General features: G+C 40.8%; 3 protein-coding genes across 3 annotated transcripts in view; 2 read left to right on the top strand and 1 right to left on the bottom strand.

The window, feature by feature from the left end:
* The window catches only part of LOC115020222 (poly(rC)-binding protein 3), an 18,505-nt gene extending 9,975 nt beyond the window's left edge, over window positions 1-8,530 (bottom strand). The window contains exons 1-2 of the mRNA XM_029450178.1: window positions 8,437-8,530; window positions 1,030-1,070 (exon numbers count right to left, since the gene is read on the bottom strand). The gene's annotated coding sequence lies outside the window, so the exon portion shown is untranslated. The remainder of the gene's footprint in view (window positions 1-1,029; window positions 1,071-8,436) is intronic.
* Window positions 8,531-8,664: 134 nt separating this feature from the next.
* Window positions 8,665-14,374, top strand: mocos (molybdenum cofactor sulfurase). The gene is made up of 15 exons (XM_029450177.1): window positions 8,665-8,807; window positions 8,898-8,987; window positions 9,076-9,142; window positions 9,250-9,894; window positions 10,005-10,081; window positions 10,212-10,411; window positions 10,521-10,637; window positions 10,722-11,096; window positions 11,191-11,353; window positions 11,483-11,570; window positions 11,923-12,047; window positions 13,239-13,335; window positions 13,485-13,626; window positions 13,723-13,827; window positions 13,969-14,374. Exons 1-15 carry the CDS (start codon window positions 8,696-8,698, stop codon window positions 14,071-14,073), a joined length of 2,508 nt encoding a protein of 835 aa, XP_029306037.1. The 5' UTR covers window positions 8,665-8,695; the 3' UTR covers window positions 14,074-14,374.
* Window positions 14,375-15,619: 1,245 nt separating this feature from the next.
* LOC115020104 (monoacylglycerol lipase ABHD12-like) lies at window positions 15,620-24,635 on the top strand. The gene is made up of 13 exons (XM_029449990.1): window positions 15,620-15,884; window positions 20,706-20,821; window positions 20,914-21,019; window positions 21,148-21,267; window positions 21,400-21,430; window positions 21,541-21,586; window positions 21,896-22,025; window positions 23,503-23,540; window positions 23,624-23,700; window positions 23,808-23,890; window positions 24,018-24,096; window positions 24,237-24,358; window positions 24,468-24,635. The coding sequence occupies exons 1-13, from the start codon at window positions 15,793-15,795 to the stop codon at window positions 24,487-24,489; spliced, it is 1,062 nt and encodes a 353-aa protein (XP_029305850.1). The 5' UTR covers window positions 15,620-15,792; the 3' UTR covers window positions 24,490-24,635.
* The last annotated feature ends 1,254 nt before the right edge of the window (window positions 24,636-25,889 follow it).

Below are 25,889 nucleotides of genomic sequence, written 5' to 3'. Positions count from 1 at the left end.
GAAGGGCAGTTTATTCCACCAAAACAGACAGAGAGAAGATTCTACGTCCACCAAGTGCCAATGTCACCTTGTTTATTAGACCATCATGGTTCTGAGAAATGCTTCTACCAGATTGTTTTAACACTCGGCTCGGAATAACAGTTTGAGAGACATTGTACACAGAAAATTGACTCAGATGAAGAACTTCACCTAATACTTGTTGGCTTAATGTAAATGGTAGATTTTCTTTCTGAGATTAAGAGGAGGGAACATGGTGGCACGCTATTGGTGAGTGTACATGAGGTGTTCCCAGTTAATCCAGAGTTTAATTCAATCCTACTCTAGAGTTTCAACAGTACGCACAATGTCAGTTTTAAATCCTCAGTTCATCATTTTGGGAAATACACTTATTTGCATTCTGGTGTAGAGTTAGATGAGAAGATCGATACCACTCTCATGTCTGTATGGTGAACATGAAGCTGTAGCAGGCAGCCAGTTAGCTTAGTTTAGCATAAAGATAGATAGAAAGAAACAGCTAGCTGATTCTGTCCAAAGGTAACGAAATCCGCCTACCAACACCTCTAAATCTCACTAATTAACATGTTATATTTAATCCATATAAACAAAGTGTAGAAACGGTGTTTACGTGGGTTATGTGCTGGACTCTTTAATGGCTCTGACAGCTACCAAGCAGAGGATAATTTACTGCTTACATACATAATCCCCCATAAAACAGAGAATTGTATTCTTTTTTTTACTTTACTTAATCCCTGTACAGATTAAACAACCCAGATATAATGTGTTAACCAGTGAGTTTAAGAGGGGCTGGATTGTGTTACATTTGGACAGAGACAGGCTAGCTGTTTCCCCCTACTTCCAGTCTTTATGCTAAGCTAAGCTAAAGGCTGTTGGCTGTAGCTTCATATTTAATGGATAAATATGAGACTGGTATCGATCTTCTCCTCTAACTCTCTGCAACCAAGCAAATACGCATATTCACCAAACCATGAAAACTATCTCTCCTCCCACAGCGCCTGCTTAGATACTCACACAAACCAATAAATACAGAACTCTCTGCCGCTTCTCCACACCTAAAAAAAAAGACAAAAAATAAGTGTAGGTTTGACTCAAGCATTACTAACTCTGATAACACAATTGGCAGTTGTTATCCGATGAAATATAGCAATATCAGTAGATAACAAATAAATAAAACATGGTTTTCCAGGAGCAGAGACAAGTTTACAATGAGATATTGTTCTAGCACCTTTCAGTGTTGGTAATACCAGACTGAGTTTAATGGCTTACAAGTGGAGGTTGTTATTCTGTTAACAAGATATTCTCTTCTCTGTGTATCATTATAAAGTTACAGTGAATACATCAAATAAACAGCAACATCTCTGTCTAATCCTATAGGCCGGGATTTGTTTAGTTATTGCTAAGACCCTTTTGACCCATTTCTGTCACCTCTAGCACGTCAGCGCCCACTCAAGACTTCCGAACAAAACACTGGTGCACAACAGCACCCTCAGAGTACACATGATAAAACAGATAATCTACAGGAACCATCCCAGAGCACTGACAAGGAGAAATGTACTTCACACAATAAAAAGCAGGGCATTAATCCCTGAGGGAAATGGAGAACAATGTGTAAGTGGATTACTTGAGGGGTTTCGCAAGAAAATGTATTCAAAATTTGAGGCCAAAACAAAGCCATTTTTAACATTCTGAAAATTGAAATGAAAAGATTATTGTATTTTACAAGATTATTACCTACAATAGTGCTCCAGTTTAGGGAGAAAAGATCCTCAGAACAATTTAAATAATGTTCTATACATTTTGAAACAATGTGTGTTAAATATTCATCTTTTATTGTAATTAAATATTTCTACTAACCCATGACTAATCGCTTATTAAATATCTACGGTAATATTCTATTTATAACTATCACATATGAGACTATAAGCATGGGGCCATGCAGCATGGCATTCCTCCCTCAACACAAAGGTTGCACTATCATAGATTCACGTCTTCTTTAATGTGGTATTTCATCGTGGCCTAAACTATCTGAGAAGTTAAGAGAGCATTTCCAACCCAGCAGAGATAAAAAAAGAAAAAGAAAAAAGGCCAGCACAAATTAACTAATGGGAGTCAGGAGTGATGCATTACAATGAAGACACACATTCTTTAGCTCCCTTTAAATCCACGGAACTAAAAAGGACGGCTGAATTCAAAGTTAAACTTCAACTTCAACTTTGTGTCTGGCTGAACCCCAACATAACTGTAGACAGCAACATTGTTAGCAGTAGTAACGGAGCTTTGAAGGCGTCTGACCCCTGCAGCTGTGGCTCAGTGAGAGGCCTGTAATGCACCAAGAATGATTAGTTTAAATAACTGACCTTTTATACAAAATACTTGCTCCTCTTCCGTATTTCTGGTATCTTCTAAATAAACAGCCTTTTAGTTTGTAGTCCGTGTTCAATGTTTGCCCCCTTTGTTGTCAGTTATCCACAGACTGGACAGATGGTTCCCTGTGCCCTCAGACCGGCTGGAGCGGAGGCTGGCTTTGCTATTAGTCCCTCAGCTTAGCCCAAGATAAGCCCCTACGCAGGGCAAGTGAACCCGCATCTCTTGCCTAATTCTCCCTGTCACAGCCACCAAAGAGGCGTTCCTCCGCACGGAGATCCACAAGCTGCGAGGCCTGAGGGCAGGGCAAAGAGGCTCTTTGGCTGGACACTGTCCAGCACAGATAGGACAAGCTACAATTACAGCCACTACAACAAAAATGTGGAGAGGTCTAGCCTTTTGCAGTCATCAAAAACCCACATGGACACACTGAAGAGAAGCTTTGTTAACCGATATTGCTCTGAGACTAACAACTCTGCATGACTGCTGTGTTCTTCATTAGGTTTTCAGAGAGCTTCCCGCCTGCACAGGGCCGGATTTTCTCTAAAAATAAAACTCCCTGTATGAAATTGGTGCTTTGTACAAGGACCCCAACTAATTGAGGGCTGGGAAGGACAATGTGGCGTTTGAGGTATTTAGTGATGTTAAGCACAATGTCTTCATGGGGTGCTTCTCCCCCCTCATTGCCTCTGCCCTCCCCCACACCAAGCCCTTCTGCCCTTGTAATGAGGCCATACTGGATACAATACAGCCCTTCTGCAAAGAAAAAATGTATTCAGCTGAGCTTCAAAATTGTGAAGGAAATGAATCAGTGAAGCATAAGTGGCATATTTAATTACTACTCACTGCGTTGCACGGGGACAATGATGGCTGCTGTGAGCCTCATGGCCGTCTATCAAACATCTAAGCAGGCCACATTACATTCGCTTCTCAACAGGGATTTCAATAGTTTCCACATTTTATTTTTGTGATTAGAAGGATTGAATGTCCTTATGAAAACACACAGATGAAAATAATCCTTTATACCAAAGGTGTTTTGCCATTCTTCACTTTTTAAGAGACTTTTTTAGGGTAAGGCTTGGTTAGGTTCGGATTAGGACAGTATAGTAAAACTTTTTATAAGTATATATATATAGTATATATTTATAGTAATATTTTTGTTTCCAAACTGCAAAGTATATGACAGTTATTTCCTCCTTCATGTGCCTTGTGTCTCAATGAAATTAACGAGTCTGAGATTATATGTAATGGGATTACTGTGAAGCGATTACTGAAACATGTTGGTGGTGTGATCAGTTACTGAAAGCGGGGTAGCTAACCTCAAAAATTTAAAGAAAAAGGGGGTCATAGCTGCACTTAATTTACCTAAACTGTAAGAATGGGTATAGGATAAATATAATATGCACATGCTTCTTTCATCATTAGCTTTAATTACACGCTTCAGGTCTAGCAGCCTGACATTAAGTTATTATTACAGAATAATATGAACTAATCAATATTTTTTAATAAGATTTTGTATGCCAACCGCTTTTAACTGATCGACTCCTTCATGTGTCAATTTGGAGTCAAGGGTAACATGTAATGGGATTACTGTGAAGTGAGTACTGAGACTTGCTGGTTACTATGTGTAAATTCCACATTTCTTGGAAGGAAACGCCTGAAAAATCTATACGATTTCCATGATTGAAAGAATCAAATGATTATTAGAACTGAGAGAATAAGGTCATTCTGAGAGTATTGGGCTTTTTTAAACTTTTTTAAAAACTTTTTAACCCTTTGATGCACAACATGGGTCCAAATAGACGCAAGTGAGTTTTAATTGTAAATACCTTTGCAATAAATTACTTTAATCATTCAGAATTCCATGAATTCTTCAATTAACTTGTTTTTGATCATCACAAATTCTTATTTTCATTTTTACTTTCTTACTTTTTGAATAAAAATCACTTTTGTATCACTACCCTTCTAAGGTACAACATGGGTCCAAACGGACCCGTATTCGTTTCCTATGTTATTTCATGCATGGCTGAGTTTCTTTGCTATATTTTTGGAAATCAATTTATTTAATCATTTAATATTCCAAGTATTCATTAAATATCTTGTTTTTGATTACCAGAAATCATTATTTTCATTCTCCCTTTCTTAATTTATGAACTAAAATAGTTTTACAGGTTTACACACACGGGTCTAAAATGTCCCGTGTGTGTAAAGTGTGATAACAATGAAAAAAATACATACTATAATAATAATGTTCCATCCATCCATCCATCCATCCATCCATCCATCCATCGTCTACCGCTTATCCGGGATCGGGTCGCGGGGGCAGCAGCTTCAAGTAAGGAACCCCAATCTTCCCTTCTCCGGGCCACATCCTCCAGCTCCGACTGGGGGATCCTGAGGCATTCCCAGGCCAGTGAGGAGAATATAATCTCTACATCGAGTCCTGGGTCTTCCCCGGGGTATCCTCCCAGCTCGACGTGCCTGGAACACCTCCCTAGGGAGGCGCCCTAGGTGGCATCCTTACTAGATGCCCGAAACACCTCAACTGGCTCCTTTCAACGTAAAGGAGCAGCGGCTCTACTCCGAGTCTCTCACGGATGGCTGAGCTTCTCACCCTATCTCTAAGGGAGACGCCTGTGATCTCGTTCTTTCGGTCATAATCCAGCCTTCATGACCATAGGTGAGGGTAGGAACGAAGATCGACCGGTATATTGAGAGCTTTGCCTTCTGGCTCAGCTCTCTTTTCGTCACAACGATGCTCCGATTCTCCGGCCAATCTCTCGCTCCATCGTCCCCTCACTCGCGAACAAGACCCCGAGGTACTTGAACTCCTTCGCTTGGGGTAAAGGCTCATTCCCTACCCGGAGTAGGCAATCCACCGGTTTCCTGCTGAGAGCCATGGCCTCAGATTTTGAGGTGCTGATCCTCATCCCAACCGCTTCACACTCGGCTGCGAACTGATCCAGTGACTGTTGAAGGTCACAGACCGATGATGCCATAAGGACCACATCATCTGCAAAGAGCAGCGATGAGATCCTCAGGTCACCGAACTGCAACCCCTCTCCTCCACGACTACGCCTCGATATCTTATCCATGAAAATCACGAACAGGATTGGTGATAAAGCGCAGCCCTGGCGGAGGCCAACAGTCACTGGGAACGAGTCCGACTTACTGCCGAGTATCCGGACACAACTCTCGCTTTGGTCGTACAGGGATTGGATGGCCCTCAGAAGTGATCCCCTCACCCCATACTCCCGCAGCACCTCCCACAGTATCACCCGGGGGACCCGGTCATACGCCTTCTCCAGATCCACAAAACACATGTAGACCGGATGGGCGTACTCCCAGGCCCCCTCCAGGATCCTTGCGAGAGTGAAGAGTTGGTCCGTTGTTCCACGACCAGGACGGAATCCGCATTGTTCCTCTTCAGTCAGAGGTTCGACTACCGGCCGAACCCTCCTTTCCAGTACCTTGGAGTAGACTTTACCAGGGAGGCTGAGAAGTGTGATACCCCTGTAGTTGGCACACACTCTCTGGTCCCCCTTTTTAAATAGGGGAACCACCACCCCGGTCTGCCAACCCTTAGGCACTGTCCCAGACTTCCACGCAATGTTGACGAGGCGTGTCAACCAAGACAGCCCCTCAACACCCAAAGCCTTCAGCATTTCTGGATGGATCTCATCAACCCCTGCGGCTTTGCCACTGTGGAGTTGTTTGACTACCTCAGTGACTTCCAACAGGGAAATTGACGATGGTCCCCCATCAGCTTCCAGCTCTGCCTCTACCATAGAGGGCGTGTTAGTTGGATTCAGGAGTTCCTCAAAGTGCTCCTTCCACCGGCCGTTATCCTTCTCAGTCAAAGTCAGCAGGGTCCCACCCTTGCTGTACACAGCTTGGATGGTTCCTCGCTTCCCCCTCCTGAGGTGCCGGATGGTTTTCCAGAAGCACCTTAGTGCCGACCGAAAAATCCTTCTCCATTGCTTCTCCGAACTTCTCCCACACCCGCTGCTTTGCCTCTGACACGGCAGAGGCTGCCGCCCTTCTAGTCCTTCGGTACCCTGCAACTGTTTCCGGAGTCCTCCCGGATAACATAACCCGGAAGGACTTCTTCTTCAGTCGGACGGCTTCCCTGACCACCAGGGTCCACCACGGTGTTCGAGGGTTACCGCCCCTTGAGGCACCTAAGACCTTGAGACCACAGCTCATCACCGCAGCTTCAGCAATAGAGGTTTTGAACATCGCCCACTCAGGTTCAATGCCCCCAACCTCCACAGGGATGTCTGAAAAGCTCCGCCGGAGGTGTGAGTTGAAGATCCCCAGGACAGGGGCTTCCTCCAGACGTTCCCAGTTCACCCGCAGTACCCGTTTGGGTTTACCAGGTCTGTCCAGAGTCTTCCCCCACCCCTTGATCCAACTCACCACCAGATGGTGATCAGTCGACAGCTCCGCCCCTCTCTTCACTTGAGTGTCCCAGCAAGTCCCTACTGGAGTCCCCTGCACGGCTCCATTCAGGGACTCCAAGCAGGCCGAATACTTCAAACTGCGGTTTGGGGCATAGGCACAAACAACAGTCAGAGTTTTCCCCCCCATAACCCGAAGGCATAGGGAGGCGACCCTCTCGTCCACCGGGGTAAACTCCAACGTAGCGGCGCTCAGCCGGGGGCTATTGAGTATCCCCACCCCGGCCCGACGCCTCACACCTTGGGCAACTCCGGAGAAGAATAGAGTCCAACCCCTATCCAGGAGTACGGTTCCAGAGCCAAGACTGTGCATTGATGTAAGCCCCACCAGATCCAACTGGTAGCGATCCACCTCCCGCACTAGTTTCGGCTCCTTCCCCCACAGAGAGGTGACGTTCCACGTCCCCAGAGCCAGCCTCTGCTGCCCGGGTCTAGTCCGTCGAGGTCCCCGACCATCACTGCCACCCGTGTGACAGCGCACCCGACCCCAGCGGTTCTTCCTGTGTGTAGGTGGGCCCACAGGATGGATGGATAGGAGGCACCACGTAGCTTCTTCGGGCTGTGCCTGACCGGGCTCCGTGGCAAACCCGGCCACCAGGCGCTTGCTGTCATAATAATGTTGTTAAAAATAATTATTATAGCAGTGGTTTGGACCAAACAACACATTTAATATTTGAAATCTTTAGTTGTCACTTTGTCACGCTCACACATAACATACATCATACAGCCGATAACACTGTGAGATATTGAAATGTTAGTGTGTCTGTAGTGTAACTGTAGTGAACTGTGGTGAATGTATCAAATGAATGAAGAAAAGAAAAGAAAACTGATTAAATAAAAACATATGGGTACAGCGCAAACTGCCATCTCAGTGCATACATGCCTCACAGATGAAAAGATAAATATAATACTTACATGGTTCTTTCATCATCATTTGAGCTTAGCTATACAATATTTACAAATCTTTCAGGCCTGGTAGTTTGACATAACCCACTAAAAATGCTGACACATTACCACATATGAAACTTAAATAGTGTATGTGTCAATGTGGATCTCTCATCAATATCCACAAGTCATATACAGGTATGTGTACATGCACATATAGTATTTCTGAATGTAAATGTTTTCACAAGGTTTTATGTATGTCCAATGCTATTTTATATTATGAGAAATATCCCAAAATATGAAAACTCTGTGTATGGATCATATAGTATTAACGTTTTGGAGTAAATAAAGAAATTGATGGAAAGAAACACAGTAGATAGTTTGTCTTTTCAAAAATTAAGCAAAACAAATTGCGCGTGACCTTTCATTAACCCTATATAGTCATTATTCAAATATATTAATTTAATATATACTACAATAATGTGAAATAATAACTAATCTCACTAACATTTGTAAAATAACTTTCTTGTCCTTCATGGGTGTTCTGCCAAGTTAGCTGTCGTTTACATTGCTCTCCATTTAAAGTTAGCTAAAATGCTCAAAACTATCATCAGAATTGAGCTAAAGGTTGTAGGGGGAGGAGATAGAGATAACAAATACAAAACTAGCTAGTCACATGATAGCAAAGAAGTTATTACAAACCCCTTACCAGCTCAGTGTCCACTTCCACAATAAGTCAACAGCTCGCGACTCATAAATTCAATGTTCAAATTGCGACCTTCCTACCAGTAAATAACGTTAGTCTCGAGAGTGTGCACGAGCGCTCCAAAGGAAGGAAGACTGTAAAGCTCAGCTGCCGTTCACCGGACTTTGAAACATGTCAATGAGTATAAAAGTAGTTGTGTGTGTTGCCTGAAACCACAGCAGCCCCACGGTCTTCTCTGTAGCTCGCCAGCGGAAAGCGGTCGATGGATTTTCAAAAACTTTGCACTTTTGACACTTTTACGCAGTTGTGGAGCCACTACGGTTATGGGGAAAATTTACAAGACGTGATTGAGCAGGAGTTCACACGGATTAAAGGTAATGGTCGTGTTCAGTCACGAGAAGTAGTGACAGGCTAGTCGTCTCTGTCTGACCGCTTTACATGACTGCTCTTTGTATTGTTGACAGGAATAACATATCTGGATCATGCAGCAACTACACTGTACCCTGAGTCTCTGGTCAGGGACTACTTCCAGGACATTTCAAGGAATGTGTATGGTGAGAGAAGTCAAATAAAAATCCAATCAAGTGTTTATCTTTATATATCCATAAAACTCAAAACATTTCCTGTAATATGCCCGATTAGGAAACCCTCACAGCCATAACCCCAGCAGCAGATTGACACATGACACAGTGGAGAGGGTCAGATACAGGTAATGTCTAATCATGCACTCAGAAGTATTTATAATGGGCCCATGTGGCACCTTTGAATTTTACTTTTCTGGATGAAATGGGTAAAAAGCAGAACATTTTCTTACAGGATATTGCAGCATTTTAACACCACCCCCGAGGAGTACTCTGTGATTTTCACTTCTGGTTGTACAGCCGCACTTAAATTAGTGGCTGAGAGCTTTCCCTGGAGGCCACAGACCGAGAGTGAAGCAGGGAGTCTCTTCTGCTACCTCACTGACAGCCACACCTCTGTAGTTGGCATTAGAGGACTGATTTCTAGCCGGGGGGTAGTTGCCCTGCCTGTCTCCCCTCAGGAAGTGGAAAACAGAGCAAAGGATGAGGCTCAAGGTGAAGATGTTATTTGCCAGACGGAGCATCTATTCTGCTACCCAGCACAGAGCAACTTCTCTGGGAGGAAGTATCCCCTTAGCCATGTGAAAGGCATCCAGACGAAACGTCTCTACCCAGCATGTGACCACCAAGGCCGCTGGTTTGTGCTGCTCGATGCTGCCTCTCATGTCAGCTGCTCCCCTCTAAACCTACATGAGTGCCCTGCTGATTTCATTCCCATCTCCTTCTATAAGATGTTTGGCTTCCCCACAGGTCTGGGGGCCCTTATTGTCCGTAACAACGCAGCAGGCATACTAAAAAAGACTTATTTTGGAGGAGGCACAGCAGCAGCTTACCTTTGTGGAGAAGATTATTATGTTCAGGCTGCAAACATTTCTGACAGGTAAAGTACTGTACAAGCCTGCCAAATCCTAGATATCCTCTGAAAGCTCAGTCGTTCTATAGCTGCTGCATTCATATTCTAAAATGCAATGTTTTCTTTCTCTGATAAAGATTTGAAGATGGAACTGTCTCTTTCTTGGACATAATTGCTGTAAATCATGGATTTGACGCTCTTTACAGGATCACAGGTGCTGTAACATCATGATGATTCATGTAAAAACATTAAAACACTAATTTAATAGCAGAATACATACATTCTTCATGATCTGCTTCATGTTAATATCAAGCATCTCTGTCTTCATCCCTCTTTGGCTCCAGGGGGCATGCACAACATCCAACAGCACACGTTTGGCTTGGCACACTACACTTACATGCTGCTGTCAAGTGTTTGCCATGGCAACGGGCAACCAGTGGCTCAGATATATGCCGAAGGCCAGTTTGAGAGTCCAAGCACACAGGGCGCAATCCTAAACTTCAACCTCAAGGATTCTCATGGACAGATAATTGGGTATTCTCAGGTGCATTCGATAAATAGTATTTATTTCTATTACACAACAGTTCAATTACTGTATGTTTATGCGTAGGCAGCGATGCTGAATATTAACACGATTCCTCCGTTGCCCTCAGGTGGACAGAATGGCCAGTCTGTACAATATCCATGTGCGCACAGGTTGCTTCTGCAACACCGGGGCCTGTCAGTCCTTCCTCGGGATCACCAATCAGCAGATAAGGAGAAACCTGCAGGTGAGAGGCAAGAAATAGGAAAAATGTCAAAGTCTGTTGAGGGCATGTGTAGGTAGAATAAAACATTGTCTTTTTCTTCTCAAGGCGGGCCACGTCTGCGGAGACAGCATCGACCTGGTGGAAGGCCAGCCGACCGGATCTGTACGTGTGTCCTTTGGCTACATGTCGACATTTGAAGACTGTCAAAAGTTCCTGAACTTTGTCGCTGAGTGCTTCGTAGAGAAACCAGTCACAGTGGACCAAGGGAGACTAGAACAGCTAAAAACCTTCACAGCAGCATCCCAGGGCGAATGTGAAGATCTTCCAATTAAAATCACTAATGGAGAAATATGTAAAGTAGAAGAGGAGCTTGAAGCCTCACTGAGGGGATTTGGACACAGAGACTTCAACAGCCACAGGGAGCCTTATACTCTGACCAACATCTACATATATCCCATCAAATCATGTGGAGCCTATGAGGTTTGAGGATAACCAAACATTTATTTTTTCCCTGTCTGTCCTATTTCTTTTCCTCTCTTTGCTTAGATTTGACTCTGTGCTGTTCTTCATGCAGGTCCACGACTGGCCGGTGGGACCGCTGGGTTTGCTGTATGACAGAAGCTGGATGGTGGTGAATGGAAACGGCGTGTACCTGAGCCAGAAGAGAGAGCAGCGTTTATGCCTCATTCGCCCACAAGTCCACCTGCCCTCAAACAAATTGCTCCTGCAGGCATCAGGTCAGGCAGTCTGTCAGCTGTTCACTGAAAATAAACACCACTTTTAACCAAAATAAATTTAAATCAGTCGCATTTTCTGCAATAAATTCTCTTTGTCTGAGCATTTATGTATTTTCCAATGCCCTGCAGGGATGGATACCATTTCTGTTCCCCTGGAAAACAACACTCAAATGCACACAAGCTATCGGGTGTGTCAGAGCAAAGTTTGTGGTGACAGGTGAGCTGCCAATGTGGAAACGTCTGGAAAACAGCATCAGCTGCGGGAAATACTGTGACATATTTTGAAACTCATATCAGTGCCTTCTCTCACTCTATTGTTATTGACTCTGGCATTACAGCGCCTCCTGTTCTCAATTTCACATAACATTCTAGTTATTTACCACTTCTAATGGAAAAACAATGAGCGAGATATTATATTGATGTCCTCAGATACCCGCATGACAAACTTAAGAAAAGCTAATTTTCATCCACTGACTTTTGGATTAGATGCCGGACTAAATAGTAAGGGGCATCAAACTGTGTAGATTTCCCCCGGGGCCTCCAGAACATAATCCTCCTCCTTCCTCTAGGGTGGAGACTGTCGACTGTGGCGATGAGGCTGCGTCGTGGCTTTCAGACTTCCTTGGACAGCCATGCCGCCTGATAAGACAAAGTCCGGGTTTTACCCGACACGTGAAGAAGAAGCCTAGTGAAGGTACCTATATAAGCATTTTACTTGTTCTGCCTGCCTCTTATTTTCTGTTCTGGAATTTGAAAGATGTTAGTATTCACCAGCCAGGGAGGATCTAACGAAGAGATACTATTGAGTTGCATCATGGGTGTGTGCCTCCACTAAATATTTTCATATCTCGGCCTCTGCTGCTCAGTTTTTGACACGTCTTTTTTAAATATGTTTCTCACGAGTCTCAAAATATCCTGACTTTTAGTATCTGGTATCAAGGGAACTCATTTTTCTAATTATTCCGACACCACATGATTCCAGTCAAGCTCCAAAAATGCTGATTCCTACCGTTGTCATAATGCAACTGATACATCTTTTCATGTAACCCTACCTTACTAGTAAATGCTCATATCTTTCATCGTTTGTAATACTGACTTAATATTTATAGACTGCAAACCCAAGCTGAGGTAACGCTGATGATATCATCTTAAGAAAGCTCCCTCCAGAGCCACACAAAACAATATGCAACTACTTTCAGTGTGAGGTACTCCTCCTGACAAATATACTATATATATATATATATATATATATATATATATATATATATATATACTATATATGTATAATATATATTATACTATGATTAGGCTTTTGATGACAATGTTGCACCAATGAGCCTTATTTAATTCACAGGTTTTTGTGCATCAATATGAGGAATTATCTCTCTTTCATTCACTGGATGAGCCAATTCCCAGCCGGCTATTTTATCTATTAACAGTTTCTCAATTGAAATCACGATGAATATTGCTACTTGACAAGACAGTCTTATCACAAGGTCCATTTAGTGGCTGTTGTGGAGCTTTTTGATTGTATCACACAATCTTTCTCAGCAGATGGAGTTTGCCAGGTTGTCATTGAATTGTAGATCTTAAATTTACATTTTCGGAGCATTTCAAGGACTTCCTGTTGCCTTAAAAGTTGAGATTGATACTGCTGTATAAAATTACATTTACTGTGATAGAAAATGTAACAATAGCGCCCACCCCTAATTCATGCATGTTGAATTGGGAGTGCACCTTTTGATTAATATTTACAGACTAACTTACACATTTTTCTCTCCGTGATACTCAGTTTTCAGGCTCAGTGAAGATGCATGCTGCGCAAACCATGTTTTTCCTCATATTGAAGAAATCACTGGAGTAATATAAAGTCTTTCTCTTCTAGCTGCCACCTCCACATCCCTCTCCCTGGTGAATGAAGCTCAGTATCTCATGATCAACCGTGCCAGTGTGAGGCTCATTGAGAAAGTAATGAGCAGCAGGTTTGAACACATGATGTGTTATTCAAAAATAAGCAATGCTCTAGTGAAAAAAACATCAGGATCCGATGACGCCTGTACATTTACATTACAGTGGATCATTTAAGTAGTGCTGCAAAATAACATGCAATTTCCAACATTCCCTTTCTCAGGCAGGACGACTCCGAGGGCGATCAGCTCCTTGACACACAGAATGTCATTAGCCGCTTCCGAGCCAATTTAGTCATCGCTGGAGTAAAACCATTTGAGGAGGATAATTGGCCACACTTGATTATTGGCAACACTAGATTCGTGGTGAGCAGACACTTTGAGTTACATGATGAAATGTTCAAATGCATCAAAACCAGATTTCTCAAATATAAATGTTCTCCCTGTGTGATTAACCCAAAGGCTGCAGGTCAGTGTGGAAGGTGCCAGATGATTGGAGTAGACCAGGAGACTGGGACCAAAACAAAAGAGCCGCTAATGTCTCTGTCGGCTCACCGCAATGGGAAGGTCAGTCAATTAGTCGTCGTTCATGTGGATGCTATGTGTGTTGTGGCAGTGATGGCGGAGGGGCAAAGGCTGTATTAATTACTATTAATGTGTGTGCATGAAAAGTTAAATCAATTTGCCTGTTATTTTGTACATTTTCAGGTCACTTTTGGGGTGTACCTGACCCATCAGCTACCGGAGGGCTCCACTAAAGCCAGTGTCCTCTCTGCCGGTGCCCTGATACAGACGGAGCCTTACAGTTCTTGAAGTAGTCATCTATAACAACTGTTTTGCAGACATCTTTGGTCCTAAGCAGCCACTGTTGCGCTGCACATCGTAAATATCACCTGTCTGAACACTGTTGGGAGTTTCTATAGATGCTTCTCTTTTATTTTTAATCTGTGGAGCCCTTGTGTCTTTTTTCCTCTCAAGTGTCCTTTTCATAGCAGAGCCTCCAGATTTTATTATATACAAGTCGCTTTTGATAGGAAATAAATGAGATTTACGGATTTTATTTTTATTTTTACGTTCTTGAAATGCATGCAATAAAGAAGATGTGAAGTATTAATTGCAATTTAAATGTATTACTGTCATCTGAGCCAAAACATTTCAGCCTTGATGCAATAATCGCTACTCACATTAACCTTCCAGACAGTTCTTCCTCTGTTTATTCCCGTGGAGATTTATATCGCTATTTATTCCAAACACACCACTAACCGCTGTTACTGCTTCTACAAATCTATAACATGTTGCTGTCTGTAATAGAAATACCTATCAGACACTCAGTGCTCAGTATATGCTCCCAACATGGTGTGGACTGAAGTATTCATTGTATTGATTTATACAGTTGAGAGTTACAGCAAAGTGCACAGACGTTTCTATAAATGTCCCAGGTCAAAAGATTCATGAAATACTTTCAAACAGGAACAGCATTACTGTACATATAGCTTATAAGAACACATGAAATACATTAAAACAATGACAACAATAAATAAAGCACGCTCCAGGTTATTTGATGTAATGGCTGGAAATATATATATATATCTTTACTTAGAATTAAGTAAACTATGTGTCCCTAATGTGTTGTACTACTTGTAGCATGTTTGCCAGTGTGTGCATGCCTACATGACGCATAGAAATGACATGTATTAATGTATGGACAGATGGATGAGGTAGAGAGTGATAGCAGGGATTCAAAACAAAAACTTAATATATAGATGGATGACAAATTAAAAGAAGTGCCTACATTAAGTGTCGTAGTAAGTAAGGTGGACAGCTTCGACACGGGGCAGCTTCAGTGTTCTCCAAGTTGCTGGATCTTAATTCAATGGATAACACCATTCTTCCAAAAGATATTCCCTGATATGGCATTTGTATCGGCCTTGGGATATATATACTCATCCAACCCTTCATCGACTCCTGTTCTGGTACAGCAGTCTGCACTCTGACAATGATTGTCATTGAGAGGTGTTTTACTTTCTATTCTAATGTGTTTGATTTATTTCCCTATGCTATTTTCCATGTGTGAAATAAAATGAACTAAAGAACAGTTGCGCCTAGCAAACTGCATTATATTTATTTAAATTTGAACAATGTAAAAATGTAATTTAACATCAGACTTACAACAGCACCATAATTGAGGCAGATACTGTTCATTTATAATGTAATTTGTGTCATCAAACATCCATTTTAGTTGCATTGCAAGAGTCTTTTAGGATAACAACAGGAACTAAATGTTAACAGTACTCGGTTTACTGTGTGCTGTGTTAAAAGTGGCTTCGTGTGTAACATGTATTGTGCTTTCAACAAAACAGTCCGTCAAGCAGTGCTACTTTAACAACCCGAGGTACCTCCCCTTCCGCGTGATTAAACTGTACTTTGTACATACTTTTTATTTGCCAAGTGACCGAGAAAAACAGCATAGTGGGCCAGGGGTTAGGATACATTTTAAAGTGCATTTACTTGAATAATTAATACGGACTTTACATGACGAGAAGGAGGATCGTCAAACAGGAGGGTTCATCCTCCGCAGCCAGCAGAATTCAGAGGTCTGCCAGAGTCCAGAAGGAGAAGACACCGTGAGTTGCTCACTGCACTTGATACAAGTCACGTTAAAGTCTTATTAATGATGTGCACATGAAGAAAAGTAAGGAACCCAAAACGTCCCTTCTCCGGGCCACATCCGATCCCGAGGCGTTCCCAGGCCAGTGAGGAGATATAATCTCTCCACCGAGTCCTGGGTCTACCCCGGGGTCTCCTCCCAGCTGGACGTGCCTGGAACACCTCCCTAGGGAGGCGCCCAGGTGGCATCCTTACTAATTATATATATTAGATATATAATTGCATTTCTCAAGCTCAAGCTACATTAACCTAGCATGTAAGTAAGGGTGACGCTGAAGTTAGCTTCGTATTCGGCGTTTAAGAGATTCCTTTACTCTAATGTTGTGAAAGCATGTTAGACATTTTGGAGGAAACCTTGACGCTGTCTGAAACCCACTTTTGAATGTGTGAAAGCTTTATCCTGTTTGTGAAAATGCAAAATAAAGGGGAGATTTCACTCCTTTTTTTACATCTAGACCACATTGGACCAGGAAGTACAGCTGAACTATTCTTATAATAAAAAAATATATATAGACATATTAAATATGTGAAATGCATGTAATATGTGCACATGGTTGTGTGCTCTGGATTTTGAAAGATTCCCACTCAAAAAGCAGGAGCAATAAAAACAGAGTTTAATTTGTCAGCAGGCATAAACACACTACAACAAAATGTTCAACATTTTAAATCAGAATTGTAAGCAGATTCAGGCAAAACAAAGGGACTATGAGACATGATACACATTGTGGGGAATAATTAGGCTACTGTGAAGGTCTAGTATAAATGAGGATCATGTCTGCAGGCAGGTGCAAGGTCAGGTGACTGGCAAAGGCAGAGATATGAGCAGGGTCTGAAATGATGGCAGATGTTAGTGGACAGATAAACAAGATGAACTGAACGATTTTCTAAGTCCAATGTTGATAGTTGTGACTCAATGTTGACACAAAGCTTTTCATAAAAATGTAGAAAGAATGAACAACAAACACACTAATGGTTGAATTATGGTACTTCTAACAGGCCACGGTAAAAGCTTTGTCAAACATTTAAATAAAGTAAAAATAACTTTTCTACCTTTTGTTTTGAAGTGGAAAACAATAACTATTCATGACAGTCAAAAATGAAATGGAGAGACGTGAACTTCAAGGTTGGTTGTTGTCAACAATAAAGGCCAAGTTGTGGCAGTGCTATGAATCAATATCTTTGGTATTTGTTGAATTTTCACAAATAGAATAAAGCTGCTTTCACAACATAAGAGTAGATAGTGAAGGATGATCCGTCCTTCAGCCATCCAAAGTAAGTTTCCTTAACTTTCCCCTGTGAATGGGAAGCTAACTTCAGCGTCTTAACATTTACCAGGTGAAAACCAGGGTTGGGAAAGTTACTTTAGAAATGTAATGGATTACAGACGACTAGTTACCCTGTCAAAATGTAATTAATTTAACTATTAATTACTTCTTCAAAGTAATGTAACTTATAACTTTTCATCACTTTTCTAACAACTGTTCAATGAAGCTGAAAGGTGCTACAAACATGAACTCAAACCAGGAAGTGTAAACCTCACAACAATACTCAACACTGATTATAACTGTCAAACTTTCGTTAAAATGTCTTCATTATAACTTGAATTAAGATCGCAGCGGAGCAGCAGAATGATTGTTAAATTCCACATAACCTAATACATTACTAAAATAATATATTCGCATGTAACCCTTTTATAATCACCAACATTTTTTGATTAGTAACTAATTTAATATCATACTTTTGCTCAGTAACTGTAACTAATTACAGATACATTTATTTAGTAATTTAATTACGTAACATGTAACTAGTATCTCCCCAACACTGGTGACCACATGGGTGACGACCGTGGTGGAAATTCTGTGAACAAATATGATCAAAAGATACTAAGTTTGTCTTTGAGTATTTTATTGAAAACCAAAAAGTCTTTCTGCAGAAAGGATCAGAGCATCCAGCACAAAGGTCTGTCAGGCTGATGAAGTGTGAAGCGTGTGGTCTCATCTCTGTGCTCCTCAGGTGACTCATACGGGCCAAGAAATAAAGTACTGCTGCAACTAGTTAAGACCGAAACTGGCTTTGATCCGTTTGACCATTATCTGCCAGACACAGCCCCAATACCTCCTTAACAGTTGACTGTTTTCTCCCACAATAATCACCTAGATCATCTTGAGGTCATACCTTCACACAGCACCATTTCACTAATGAGTACCAGGCCGTGGCAATAGATAACATGTCTGAAGCAATGCAATGTTTTTCCATTACTCTAACTCCTGTGACAAGACGTGTTCCTGCTTATGACTTAGTTGCTAGATAGAATGTAAAATGTAGGAAATGTGTATAAACAACACAAGTGGTAAAGACACCTACATGGATAGATAAGTTCCCACTGCAACTCAAGGAAGTGTACTGGTATTTGAATGTGTGTGGTCAAGGACTGGATTGTAAATATCTCTAAACTTCAGCAAAATAATTCATTATTGTCTTCATAATCAGAGTTTTGGTAGTAAACTTAAAAGATAACAGTTACATGAAATATTTGTAAAGAATAATACAAAAATGAGTAGAAAAATAAGTTGCATTTGATCACACTGCAGTTGTGCATCCATTAAAAAGAAATCTTTCCTGAGGTTTTGGATATCTTCTAGAAAAGATTTGGAAGTTAATAGTAAAGCACGAGTGATAACTCTAGGCAGATAAGGCGACACGTTTGATAGCTGTTGAAATAAATGACCTCCTATATGTTTCCCTCAAGCAGTGTGGGGAAATCAGTCTTGGACTAAAAGGGCTCTTCTGGCTGATTAGAGTGTTAATGGAGGGGGTGGGATGTATTGTCCAATAATTGGCAATAGTCTGAATAGCATCTTCTTGTCTGCTGTTGCCTCTAGGGAGTCAAGACTGACTCCAATGGCAGCTTGCCTTCTTGATTAGATTATTCAGTTATTCTCTCCCATATTAATGCTGCTACCACAGACTGGTGGGACATGTGCGGAGCAGCTCCGTACATGCCAATGGGCTTGAGTGCACATTCCTGTGTACATCTGTTGTTTGTTGGATGGTGATGCGTTCACTCACTGGCGTACACACTGAACGAACAAACTATAGTGAGTCAGTGACTACGACTCTGAACTGAATAGTGACTCGAATCAGCAAAGTTATTTGTGGTTTCCACATCGAGCGGCTCACAATTGCCGAGTCATCCAAAAACTTCTGCAGCTGAAAGGAAGCGAAGTAGCAGCCGAAGTATGACGTTGAGTGGATGAAGAGAGGCGGAAGTGAAACTTTTCCAATGTTGCTGTAGTGTTGATTTGGTGTTGGGACATGTGTGCTTCTCAGGGAGTGTGAGCTGATCTCGCTACAAAATCAATAATTGATAAAAACTATTATTAAACGCACAATATGGAGTTCTCCGCCACTCAATAAGGGGTCTCAATAAAAACAATAACAACAAATAGAGTGTGTTGGCGTTCATTGCATTGTAGTCAGCTTCTCCCAGCTTGGATTTCTTCATTGTCCACCATTCTGGAGGTTTTTACTAGGAGCCGAATTATCCGCAGAGGTTTCCTCCTCTCCAAAACAAATGTGTTAAACCATGAGAGTAAAAACACTCAATAAAACTGTCAAAAAATCAGTTTTTCTCCGATGCTGTTCGGTTGCCGCTAATTACAGCCGACAAATGAAATAATAATAATAATAATAATAATAAGCTTTATTTGTATAGCACCTTTCATACAAGAATTGCAGCCCAAAGTGCTTCACATCAGAAACATAACAATTAGTACATGGACAGAATAAGAGCATTTACCGTACAATAATCACAGTGTTGATGTAAATGAGTGTGAAGTACTATTATAAAAATAGCAGAATTAAAATAGTATAAAATAACATTGGAAATCATGCCTAGTTTCCCTATCTGTGCCGTACTTAACAACCCTACTGCCATGAAATCACATTCATCACACCATTCTTGTAAATGTTTCAAACTGTCAGAGCCATATTTTGAAAGCATGAGATCAACAATGCGCCCCTGTGGCCCTTCAACTGGTTTACTCCTTCGGTTAAAGCCAGTTTTTCTCCAATACACATTTATCAGAGAAGCTTCCTCTTGTTCCTGCGGTAAAACCGTCTATTTGATCTCAGGCTTTTCAAAAATACACACTCTGAGATTGATCTCAGTTACCTTTACACATTCAACGTTAAACCAGGTATAGCTACAATTTATGAAATCATTTAAATTAGTTTAAAGTGGCATAGAGTAGCAGCATTAAAAAATAATAATAATAATTCACCATTAAAAGGCTAAGATAAAAAGATATAAAATATCACCATTAAAAGTAGAGAGATATGTTTTTAGCTTACTTTTGAAGATACTGAGCGAGCTTGCCTCCCTAATGTCTGCAGGTAAAGTGTTCCATAGCTTTGGTGCATAATTGCAAAATGGGCCGTTACCTTGATTAAAATTAAAAAGGTGAAAACTTGAAAATTCTTGGAAACATTTGGGACTCCAGCAAATATGAAACATAGCTGTAGTCATTTTTAGACATTTTAATGCGTAAATGTTACATTATACTTTCAAATGAACAGATGGTGTTGCATAGTGCTCTTAGTCCCCTAAATTGTAGTCTGTTATTGTTTGGCTTAGTTACAGAAATTACAATACAGCAAGTATTTGAGTCAGTTAGAGACAACATGGAGGGTCATCTGCTCGTACTGACACAAGTTATGTAAGATAACGGCCAGATGGTCAGTGGTCACATTGATTTTATGTCTCTTTCTGTTCTCAGGTCCCGATGGTGGCTGAAAAGAGGCTTATTGGTTCTCTTTGTTATCGTAATGTTGGTGCCTTGCTTGCAGAGAACACTCCCAGGATTAATCCAGCACCTTGTTTTCACTCACAGAAGTAAGTGGATTTCCTCTCTGCCTCTGGGAAGTACTGTAATTCAAGTTGCTCACATAGAAAGGGTATACCACTTTTCTTTCCCCTGTTTGCAGTCAGGGTGCCGTTCTTTGTTGACCTCAGCCGACCCTCTGATCTCTCCCTTAATCACACCATCAACATGTACTTAACATCAGAGGAAGCAATCTCCCTTGGCGTTTGGTGAGTATAATCCAAGTTCAACATTTCTTTCTTTTTCTAGCATTGATATAAAAAGGCTAAGACCTCTTTTTAATGATCCAGTTATCAGTTGTGCCTCTAAGCGGGTGTATTGTTCTGATCTGTTCAAGGCACACTGTCCCTGAAAGTCAGTGGAAAGAAGCACAGGGGAAGGACTTGGCATGGTACCAGAAGACTTTAAGGGATGGAAGTCCAGTTTTCATATATCTTCATGGGGACACAGGCACAAGGTATGATGAATAATGCATTTGTATTATAGATTGCTCCTCGAAGAAGCAGAGATTAAAAGTTCCACACAGCTAGACATATTTGGGTTTGTTTGCATTTTTTAATTTTGTGTTGTCTGTAAATTATTCCAACAGGGCAGAAACTCATCGGGTTGGAGTGGCAAAAGTGAGTAATCACCAGCACAAACATATTAATCTTTTGAAGGGCTAAGAGAAGAAAGAAGAAGAAAGTCCCACGAGCCATTCTGATGACAAATAAGCGTTATGTGTCAACAGGTATTGAGTGCACTTGGTTACCACGTGCTGGTGCCTGACTACAGAGGTTAGTGAAAATGAAGATGTATGACTCTTTCTTCTCAACATATTTTCCATCTCTACGCTTCTTTGCCTTCTTATCGATTGTAATACACAACCCTCTCACATTGATTTAAAATCATTTGCAGGCATGAGATGTAGAGTAATGCACTTGTGCTTGATGAGTTATTTGTCGTAAGGCCTTCAAAAGACAGTAGTTCAATTTAAGGTCAGCAACTAGTGCAGGTTTGCCTCTGAGTGGCTGCCACCTGGTGGCCGTGAAGAGCAACTCTGTGATCTGTCGGTGAGCAGTAGTTGATGAGAGAAACTCTGGCAGGGTTTGGAGATTCCACCGGGGAGCCGACTGAAGCCGGTCTGACCACCGATGCCCTCTACCTGTACAACTGGGTGAAAGCACGCAGCGGAAACAGCCTGGTCGTCATCTGGGGACACTCTCTTGGCAGCGGGTCAGTAAGAAAAGACTCCCAATCTCCAGCATTTTCCTCAAGACACTCTTACACAAGTAAAAATGATTTGGGTGACTGTTTTGGATGTGCGTTGCATGCTCCTCTTTGAAAAAAATTAAACTTTGATGCAATAGCCTGCAGCATGTACACCTTAATGACCCGTTTGCTATTCATGCCTGATTCGTCAAGTAACTTTTATTTTCCCACAAGGGAAATTAATGTGCTCATACACATTCACAAACAAACACACATATTCTATGTGTGCAATTCTGGCAATATAAAATATAAATCATATGTTATAGGTTACAATATAAAAAAAAGTATATCTCTCATTTAGTAATCTAACTGCTGGAGGCATAAATCAGTTGCTGTACCTTTTATTTAATATAATGCATAATATAATACAGCAGCGACATATAGCAGTTAGCATTAGCAGTGACGGCCGTAATGGCTGAACAGATGAAGAAAAGAGTCAGAGCAGTACCAAACACTTTGAATTCAGCACAGAATCACAACAGAGAAGTCTGTTAAGATCCACAGTTTTCTCTAAAATAGTGATTAGTCACAACGTGTAATTGACTTTCTTGTATAAGTTACTATCACTGTCCTGGTTTAGGATTGGAGCGTGTGAAGAAGAGGGTCCTCAGTGTTAAACTGTGGCAGGTCACGTCCAGTTTGTAAAGATGACAGTCACAGATATTCACAGAAAATCATAAATACAGTGTGTTACAGACAAATCTTACTCCAAACACGTATATAATAAATATAATCATGTCTGGCAATACGATATGAATTCAACTTTGCATTATATTTGACGGTGCCATACACAGGAAGGATGAACATATAGCTGCACATAGTTTCCATCCACTTCACTCCAGTTTGAGCTGTTCCGTCTGGTCGTTGATTTAGGGTCCCAAAGGCCAGCTGGAACATAGACAATAAAACTTATTCCCCGTGCCATAGGACTGTGCATTGAAAACAGACTTATTGCACCAGAGAGCACAAGATGGGCTCTCTTTTATTAAATATAAACCTTATATGCTGCTACCTGCCCATTTGCACGATTGGTATATTGTACACTGTGTTTAATGGTGTGTTGAGGTATGTGTATTGGATGTATCTTTACTGTACTGGGGAGAAGACAAAGACACATTTCCACTAAAGTGGACTATACAATCAAACTAATTTAATGTAATACAAGACAAAGTAGGTTTTTAGAAAATGTTAGTAGGACAAATGGTAGAAACGAGAATCACCTATTGTACAGGTATTTAAATAGTTGTAGTTAGCTACTTTTCCTTTTTCTGCTTGCATAGTAAATGATTTAATTGACACTGGTATATTCATGGCAGAAAAGATTTAAATTGGCCCACAGCCACAATAATGTTACTGCCAGGAATAGTTAATTATTAAATAGTTAATAGTTAATTGTTAATTCAAACTATACAGCAACTGAGGATGTTTCTCTTCTGTGCAGAGTGGCCACTAACACTGCAGTTAAACTGCTTGAGAAAGGTAGGTTTTGCCACCAGTGTATTTTGGCAAATAATAAATAATTCCATCATCTCAATACGATGAGTGTTTCCTCTTGTTTTCAGGCGAGGGGTTTGATGGTGTGATTCTGGAGGGGGCATTCAACTCTGCTGGAAAGGAACCAGTTAAAGGTTTTCGCTGGGTAAACTCGTCGAACATGACACTTTCGATATCTGGTTTGTTCATTTCACATGGCTGCTACTACAGTACACATAACATTTCGATGTTTCTATTTATTCCCGTTTAAAGTATTACTGGAGGGTTCCAGGCTTGGGGTACTTTTTCCCAGAGCCAGGGGCAGAAAATTTGATGGTCTTCCCTTCTGAAAAAAAGTAGGTTTCCATGAAACTCTTAACACAACAGTTAAATATTAAATTCTGCTTAATATCAAACATTGATCAGCTATTAATATTGTTATAAACAAATTCAATGACTTAATGTGTTTTTGTTATTGTGCAGTTTGAAGAGAATGAGATGCCCACTCCTTTTCCTTCATGCAGAGGACGATCACTTAGTCCCCATTCAGGTTGCTCAGCAGGTATTACCGACACAGAAAGCTGCCTTTCATCTAATACAATGTGAACTGAGGTGGTATGTTCCTGTAACTGGTTACGTGTTTTCTCTGGGATAAGTTTCTGTTTTAAATAGACTGACCTTTCTTTGCTTTTTCTCTCCCAGATGTATGAGGTAGCAGCGAGTGCCCAGAATGCAGAGCGAGTCAAGTTGGTGTCATTTGACGGTTCTCGAGGATATCTGCACAACGGCTTATACAGAGACCCCCTTCTGCCTGACATCCTACAGTGAGAAAACATTTCACTGATTAAGCTTAAAGTGTTTATATTCTGGCTCTGCAATTATGTATCTGTTTTATCTCTGCAACATATATTTCTCATTGTGTCTCCTCTGCAGGGAGTTTGTGCTTTCGTTGTAATGTTGGAAAGACGACTGAAGCAGAAGACTTCAGATCCACAGCGCTGCTTTCATTTGATCGCAATCTACGTTCAAATGTTTTGCTTTTGTCTTTACAGCTGCATGTGGGCATACATATTTGATTTACTTTAAAAATCTGATCCAAAATGTTTGTGTTTAATATTCATTATTTTAAGAATGGGTGCAAAAGTTGCTCAGGCAAACGTTTATTAAAATTAGTTTTTTGTTCAAGATAAGATTCACTTTGAGTGCTGAGTTCCCTCCCTATCGCTGGGTGATATATTCTGAAATATCAGAACCAGAAATAGCGATTACCATTGAAAATGTGATTTGAATGAGCCATTGTTGCAGTAGGTCCCCTCTACTGGGCATTGTTGTACGGTGATAATACTCATCTATAATACTGAATAATGAGTTTGGTAATCCAAGGTTTAGGAGGTCTATGTCAGCGGCATCTCAGAGCAGCTGCTGGGAAATGTCTCGGGTTTTAGAAAAAAAACCATGAATTCTGAAATTCTTTCAGTTTAACCACAGATATATAGTGCATTCAGATACGTTTAAAGAATCTCAATTCAAATGTCATTGCATTGTTAAATAACATTACATTTATGGACTGCCTGTGTCAATCAGCAGTGCATGGGTCTGTCTGTCTTACACTGTTGTTCCAATAAAACACACATATACATATTGGTCTCATTAGGAAAAACTCTGCAGGAGAGATCCTCCTTGCAGAGTCTGTAACTCCACTTTACCTCTCAGAAATTCACAATAAATTGGCTTGGAATAATTTCAGTTCAAGTTGCCTTGAAGAAGGAACTTTTTTATGCATGTTTTATCTTAGTTAGCTACTGTATATTAAATACATGGTATTTTTTACACGTTTTTTATTTAACCAAGTCCCCTCTGGAAATTGTAGTGAATATTATAATGTACAGAGGATGTTTCTTTCAACAAGGCCTTCCAACTTAATTTTGTGTTTCACTGATACACATCTATATTTATAAAATGTATACCAATGTTGGACAGTAACTACATTTACGCAAATACTGTACAGCAATTTTGAGGTACTTGTATACTTGTTATATTTATATTTCCACTTCAGTGGCAAATATTTCTCTTTTTACACATACTTTTATTTGATAACTTTAGTTACGTTGAAGATTCAGAATCAGATTAATAATACCAAGTATAATCAAATCATTTGTCATGTAATATTATAGGTTGATCCCTTGGAGAAAATCACAAGCTACCCTTCAGTATATATAAGTATTTTAAAAAGCTCCACTTTCACCAGCTGCAACATTAAAGTGATGAACAGATTAGTGTTAGGCAGAATGAGTACTTTTACTTTTGGTACTTTAAGTATATTTTGATGCTAATACTTTTGTACTTTTACTTAAG

This window comes from Cottoperca gobio, chromosome 15, assembly GCF_900634415.1.
Source record: "Cottoperca gobio chromosome 15, fCotGob3.1, whole genome shotgun sequence".
NCBI lineage: Eukaryota > Metazoa > Chordata > Actinopteri > Perciformes > Bovichtidae > Cottoperca > Cottoperca gobio.
This window is presented reverse-complemented; position numbering and strand designations above follow the sequence as displayed.

What these genes read in the sequence shown, in the direction of transcription:
- mocos (XM_029450177.1), top strand. Translation starts at nt 8,696, where the DNA reads ATGGATTTTCAAAAACTTTGCACTTTTGACACTTTTACGCAGTTGTGG. An exon ending in CGCTCTTTACAGGATCACAG is followed by an intron (nt 10,082 to 10,211) that starts GTGCTGTAACAT and finishes CTTTGGCTCCAG; the next exon opens with GGGGCATGCACAACATCCAA. An exon ending in AGATAATTGGGTATTCTCAG is followed by an intron (nt 10,412 to 10,520) that starts GTGCATTCGATA and finishes CGTTGCCCTCAG; the next exon opens with GTGGACAGAATGGCCAGTCT.
- LOC115020104 (XM_029449990.1), top strand. Translation starts at nt 15,793, where the DNA reads ATGACGAGAAGGAGGATCGTCAAACAGGAGGGTTCATCCTCCGCAGCC. An exon ending in GCTGGTGCCTGACTACAGAG is followed by an intron (nt 21,587 to 21,895) that starts GTTAGTGAAAAT and finishes AAACTCTGGCAG; the next exon opens with GGTTTGGAGATTCCACCGGG. An exon ending in CTTCTGCCTGACATCCTACA is followed by an intron (nt 24,359 to 24,467) that starts GTGAGAAAACAT and finishes TCTCCTCTGCAG; the next exon opens with GGAGTTTGTGCTTTCGTTGT.